Source organism: Nannospalax galili, unplaced genomic scaffold, assembly GCF_000622305.1.
Source record: "Nannospalax galili isolate Female #2095 unplaced genomic scaffold, S.galili_v1.0 scaffold307, whole genome shotgun sequence".
NCBI lineage: Eukaryota > Metazoa > Chordata > Mammalia > Rodentia > Spalacidae > Nannospalax > Nannospalax galili.
This window is the reverse complement of record NW_008359625.1, coordinates 541194-548214: the sequence shown is the minus strand read 5'-3', so window position 1 is coordinate 548214 and position 7021 is coordinate 541194. Positions and strand designations below refer to the sequence as shown.

General features: G+C 39.9%; 1 protein-coding gene across 1 annotated transcript in view; it reads right to left on the bottom strand.

Annotated features, from left to right (window-relative positions):
• Nucleotides 1–7021, bottom strand: part of LOC115068523 (cytosolic carboxypeptidase 3-like) — a 75142-nt gene that overhangs the window by 14666 nt on the left and 53455 nt on the right. The window contains 1 exon segment of the mRNA XM_029558845.1: nt 2253–2484. Coding sequence (XP_029414705.1) covers nt 2253–2484 — 232 coding nt within the window.

Here is a 7021-nt window from a genome sequence, read left to right as displayed (position 1 = left end):
GGCTGTCAGATCCCCTGGAACTGGAGTTACAGACAGTTGTTAGCTGCCATGTAGGTGCTGGGATTCAAACCTGGGTCTTCTGCAAGAACAGTCAGTGTTCTTAACCACTGAGCCATCTCTCCAGCCCCTTGTTAGCTTTCTGTGACTGTGTTCCCACAAGAGAAGTATGAGGTAGGAAGTCATTATTGAGCATGGTGGTGTACTCGTCTAGTTCTTGCATCTAGACTGAGACAGGAGGATAGCAAGTTCAAGGTCAGTCCAGACTACACAGGAAGACCTTTGTTACAGAATAAATAAAATGAAACAAATCAATCCATTACTCTCAGAGGAGGTAGAAGTCTAGGCTCCTCATTTGTACTGGACTGACACAAGAGGTTCCTGATTACTGCGGGACAGGTGTTCCATTTCCTTATGCAGCCTCAAATGACACTGTTGGGGTTGCTTTTTTGCTACTTGCCCTTGGTGAAAAGTGCTGCCTCTCCACCAGACTTCCTCTGGCACTAGCCCAAAGGGGAGGGGACGAGGATCTCATTTCTGTCCAGTGGGTATGCTCCCTATGTGGTTTCCAATGTCATGTTGGAAGAGATGTACTTTATAGGCTAGTGGTAAAATTTCTGGCTTCCACTTTTCTTCCTTGACATTACCCTAACACAGATGCCTCACTATGGCTCAAGAGAATGGCAGGGAGCCACTATTGCTCTGTGGTGTTTAACAGGAGTAGGATGGTTATCACTGAATAATTTTCTATTTTGATAAGCTGTCACTTTTCTGGTCCTTTGGTTATATAGCTCAGACTTTTCTTCTTGGAGGTTTGGACATGTATCGATAACTATTGATGTTTCCAGATTGATGGCTTCATTAATTCTAAGCCTTGGATACATGAGGCAAAAAGAAAACACAGGTGAATTACCACTGTGCCATTATTTGATTTTTCAAATTCCTAGCTAGTCCACCTATTTTTCTGTACCTTTTGGAGTTGTCTTATTTTTGTTTTATGGATAATATCCTGAGGTTTTGATAGGAAGACTAGGGAAAATTGGTTGGTTTCATCTAGAAAATCTAGTTACATTCTTAGTTACATAATCGTTCTCAAGAATTTTCATTATTACCAAGTGGAATGCCAAACCTGAGATTGATTTCTCAATATTTGAACTGTGATGAATGTTTAACCAGAGGTAAATTAAAGGATTACCTTCTTGGTAACATGCTATCAATTAGTAATCCACCCAGGCCCTATTCATTTGGGTCAAGAGTAGAACAGACAATTTAAGTGCTGATACTATCAGTACATTCAAAGTATCCCTGCATGACACCTTTACAGGTTGTTACAGCACATTGGTTTCTCCCTGGTTCAAACTTACATTCATGGCTAACATAGCTTAGAAAACTGTGATTTTTCTGTTCCTTGCTCAAAAATTTTCTTAATTTCTTAACATTCCTTATCCTTGCTTTACAATTTCTTTAAGTAACAGCATGTAATACTGCTGAGCCAGAGGATGTATTTAACAGAGAAAAGGCATCCCAAAAGACAGTTGTAAAATTAAAAACAAATCTATGGACAATGTTTAAATCTGCAGTGAGAACCCATCCGCTAAGAAGGGCCTTCTTTGTCGTTTTCTCTTTTTGTTGTTTTTTTTTGAGATAGAGTTTCCCTGTAGCTCCAGGTAGCCTGAAACCTGCTATGTAGGCTGGGCTGGTCTTGATCTCATAGAGATCTGCCTGCCTCTGCCTCCAGAGTGCTGGGACTAAAAGTGTACACTATTTTTAACAGCTCCATGTATAGCCAGAGCAGATACTTTCTGGGGTTTTTGCTGTAGGCACAATTCACGCTTCTCTGAGGACTGTCTTTAGGTCAAGGGTAGAGTGATCTCTGCCCATTAACATGGTCGCCATCCAATCATCTTCCCATAATTTAGAATTGTGAATGAGACAGTGAGTCACTCTTATAAACAATCAGCAGTAAGATGCGAATTTGTGAGGAAGTTGTGAAACTTTTCTTCAGAGACATATAAACAGAAACACAGATGGAAAAGGGCCCTGGAGGCTTTTTCCTTCCTAGGTCTAGTCCTTTCTTAAAGCCTGGCTAATTTCTTTTCTTTCTGTTTCCATGAATAACCGTGCATTTTCTGATAATTCTTCCCTCTTACCCTTATTATTACCCTCATATGCTTTTAAATTAAAAGCCTAGCCTATGCAGGGTCTTGGGTTTGATTCCCAGCACTAAATAAGTATGATGAACTGTATTGACTTACTGATGCTGGAGCTGGAAGTTGGTTCTTGGATTGAGTACATCTTTCATTTGAACACATTCTCTGGTTTTAGAGTTTTCCACAATAGGGAGTAAATACTGTAGTGTTTCCTGAGTTTGAGCTGTGCTTTTATCCCTGTAGAGTCGTCTTTCATCATCTGTCCAGTTTATGCCAATCTTCTCACTCTGCAAAGTTGTGTATCTTTTTACTTTGCTTTTCAATGTGTGGTGTGAATCTGGGGCGTAACCACAGGTGTATACATATACAGATATATGAACAATGAAAAGACATTCATTCAATCATTTTGTATTAAGCCAAATTATATGTCAAGAGTTTTATCTGAAATTCTTGTCATGACTTAATGATAATGAAGCCCCAATGAAAAGAAACAAAGTAAAATAGCATGTTAGGTTTATAAGGTAAAATTAAGATAGAAAGGGGAATAGAGAATTGTGTGTGTGTGTGTGTGTGTGTGTGTGTGTGTGTGTGTGTGTGTGTTTGTGGTTGATTTCCATTTTCAAAAAGAGAAGGCCTCTCTGTGAAGTTAGGGAGTAGGCCAAACATCTATCAGGGGAAAGAACATTCTGGACAAAAGAACGGTAAGCGCAAAGACCCTTACAAAGACAAGAATATGGCAGTGTGTTGACATCAAGATGACATCAGTGGCTAAAGCAAATGAAAGAAAGAAAAGGTATAAATTCAGGGAGGCAGCTTAGATTCACCTCATGGATCATTGTGAGGACTATGGTTTCTACTGTGTGTGAATGGGAAGGCTTCACAGTCCGAGATTTGTTATAATAAGATCATGAGAGTTGCTGAGTTGAGAATGGACTGAGGAGGGGCAAATGTAGGCAAGAAAGGAGATCTCTGGAAGGGCAACTGAAGCAATTCAGAAGGACAGGTGGCTTGGATCACAGTGGCAGAGGTAATTAGATGGGTGAGAAGTGGAGTGGAGGCTCTGAGCATATTTGGGGATTCTCTAAAGAACTGGATGTGAGGTGGTAGATTAATACAGGAATCAATGGTGGTTGCAAAGCTTCTGATCTGAGGAAATGGAAGAACTTAGGGGAAGACTAGGGACAACATGTTAGAAATCCTTTCTTTATAATAGATGGTATGGAAGAATTGTTTATTGTGATACTAGAGTATAACAACTTTTGGTTTTCAGACAGGGTCTCCCTGTAGCCCCAGCTGGCCTGGAACTTGCTGTGTAAATCAGGCTGGCTTCAGTCTCATGGAGATCTGCCAGCCTCTGCCTCCTGTGTTCTGGGATTAAAGGAGTGTGCCACGATGCCCTGCTTATAGCAACATTTAGAAAAATTGTTTATTTGATCCTTTTGACTTAACTGTTACTAAAAACAAAACAAAAACTTTCCTAAACAAGAGAAAATAAGTAGTAGAAAGCATTTAGGGAAGCTGGAGCCTTTGTGCACTGTTGATGAGAGTGAAATGATGCAGCCATTGTGGAAAATAGTATGGCATTTCTTCAAAAAGCTAAAAATAGATTGACCATATGCTTCTACTTCTTGGTATAAATTCACAACAAGGCCTGAAAACATGCTATCAAAGAGACATTTGCACCTCCATGTTCACAGTGGCGTTATTTACAAAAAGTGGAAACAATCTACAAGTCCACTGATAGGCAATTAACAAAATGTGGTAAGATATTGACATATTAATGAACCTTGAAGCTTTTATGCTAAGTGAAATAAGCTAGTCAACAAAAAGTCAAATGCTATATTTGTCTTCCAAATATTTGAGTCCACTTACATGGGATATCTAGAATAGTAAACTCATAGATACAATATAGAATACTTTCTAGGGACTGAGAAGAGGGAAAGGAAGAGGTGTTTAATGCACATAGTTTCAGTTTTTATAGAGTTTTGAAGATTGTAGAACAACACTGAAAAACCGAGCACTATTGAACTGCACACTTGAGATAGTTGGGAGTAAATTCTATAATGTGTGCAATTTACCACAATAAAATAAAATCAACAGAGGGAGGGAGGGAGGGAGGGAGGGGGAGGGAGAGGGAGAGGGGGAGGAGATCAGAGGAAAGATGTGCTTTCAGAACACAATGATAGGATGTTACTAAGAAATTAATATGCATGCGTGTGTGTGTGTGTGAGAGAGAGAGAGAGAGAGAGAGAGAGAGAGAGAGAGAGAGAGAACTCAAGTAAAACCCAAAGGGAGACTGACTATTGGTCAGACATTTTAAAGAAAGTGTCAGGATTATTTGTATTGTGTAAATTTTCATGCAGGAAAAACAGACTTCATTTAGAATTAAATCAAGAAAATATACTGTGCTTTGCTGTTGTTTCTTAAAGTGATTATCTGGTTAGAGATATATACTGAACTATTTATGAGCAAAACTATGATTTTGGGAATTTGCTTTAAAACACTCCAGGGAAACATGGTGGGACTATAGATGAGACAAACAAGGGAGGGCATTGTAAGGAGGGAGGGCGCCCAGCGGGCCCACTATTCTGTACTCTTATTTATGTTTGGGAATTTCCACAATGAAGTATTTCTTAAAGAGACTCTCCTGTTAAGAGGAAAGTACACAAACTCTTAATGGGTTCACCACATTCTGAATGAATGGAGGGACTAGGACTATAGCATCTGCCAGTGCTGACAAACTCCTACAAGGTCTCCAGAAGCCACTACTGGGCTATTGAACTGACATGCACTGAATATCTACTATATACCTGGCACTTTGTTTGGTTTGGTAAAAAGATATGAAAAACATCATCCTTCATTCAATATGCTGGGTTAAATTTAGAGAGATGACTAGAAAGATGGCTCAACAGTTAAGAACACTAGCTGCTCTTGCAGAGGACCTGGATTCAGTTCCTAGCACCTGCATGGTGGCTAGCAACCATCTTCAACTACCTGTAACTCCAGTTCCAAGGGATCCAACACCCTCTTCTGACCACTGTGGGCATTGCACAGCATGGGTGCACTTACATACATGCAAGCAACACACTCGTATAAATAAAATAAAAAGAAGCTCAGACTGTCAAGTATCAAGCAGAACTTTTTGTTCTTTGTTGTTGTTGGTGGTGGTGGTGGTGGTGGTGGTGGGGTGTGTGTGTGTGTGTGTGTGTGTGTGTGTGTGTGTGTGTGAGTGATGTACTCCTACGTGTGCTTATGTAGAGGCCAGAGGTCAATTTCAGTATATTCTGTTGCTTTCCACCTTATTTTTTTATTTATGTGTATGAATGTATTGCCTGCATGCATGTAAGTGCATATGTGTAATGCAATGCCCTAGGAGGTCAGAGGAATGTGCCAGATCCTCTGGACCTAGAGTTACAGATAGTTGTTAGCTGCCATGTGGGTGCTGGGAACTGAACCTGGGCCATCTGCAAAAGCAATCAGTGCTCTTAACCACTGAGTCATCACTCCAGTCTCTCTACCTTAGTTTTTGAGACACTGAACCTGGAACTCACTGATTCAGATACACTGGTTACCCAGAGAGCCATAGCGATCCACTTGTCTGTTGTCTCTGTCTCCACATCCCTCTGCAAATACCCCAATCCCCGTGCTTGGAGGTGTTGCCTGGCTTTTTACATGCATGTTGGAGATCTGAACTCAAGTCCTTATGCTTGTGTAGCAGGTATTTTTACCCACAGAACCATTTCCCCAGGCCAAGAAGCTATTCTTGCAGAGGAACTTCTAGGCAAACTTATGAATGGAACGAAGGGTAAAGGATGAAGAAAGCTTCCTAATGCCTGTACAACTTAGTTGGCTCTTGATGAAGAAGAGCAAGTTAGTCAAGTGAAAAAGAATAGAAATGATCTAGATCAAGTATCTTAAACTGTGGGTCACATAATTGACTGTGGGGGTCATGAAAACTTTGACAGGAGTAAAAGGTTTCTAAACATGCAATAACCAAAAATGAATTCAAAATCAAATGCAATAATGAATCTGCGGTGTTTCTGGCAGCACTTGCCAGTGATGCATTGTGTGATTGCACTGCAGTCTTGTTTCTGAACACCCACCACATGCTCTTTGCATGCTAATATGCCACGCAACACCAACAAAGGCTGCCTGAAACATTTCGGCCCAGATTCAAAACTGCTGTATGTTAGGAATTACTGCACATACAAAGTTTTCTGCTCTTACAGAAACAGAGTAGTTTAGTTATGGAAACCAAAGACTTTTAACATTTTCCCACCATCACTCCTCAGCATGTAAGTATCTATCTTTGGATTTTATTGCATCAGACAAACAAGCACATTTATCTCATTATTATGCAAATTTGCTTTAATTTGTATATATGTGGTTGTGTGTTCTTGTATGTACAGGTACATACATGTGTGTAGGCCAGAGGACTTTGCATGTCATTCCTCAGATTCCCCCTACATATATATTTTTTGAGACAGGGCCTCTTGCTGACTTAGAACTCACCAGGCAGGCGGGGTTGGCTGGCCAGTGAGCCCTAGGAACCTGCCTGTCTCTGCCTCCCCTACTGGAATTACATGTGTGCACTATCATGCCTGGCTTTCATTAGGTGTGTATTGGGGATCAAACTCAGGTCTTTGTCCTTGCAAGGCAAGCACTTTACCAACTGATCAATTTTTGAAAACATCCCAAACCATGTTTGCATCTTTAATAAATGGTAAAAATCACATATACACTAAATAATTGTTTTTTAAAAAATTTTAATAATTACATGATTTGAAGAAGCATTTCATTACAGCTTTAACATAATAATTATTTTTAAATAAAATTTTATTATGATTTATTATCCATAAATGTTTGAGTTGTGT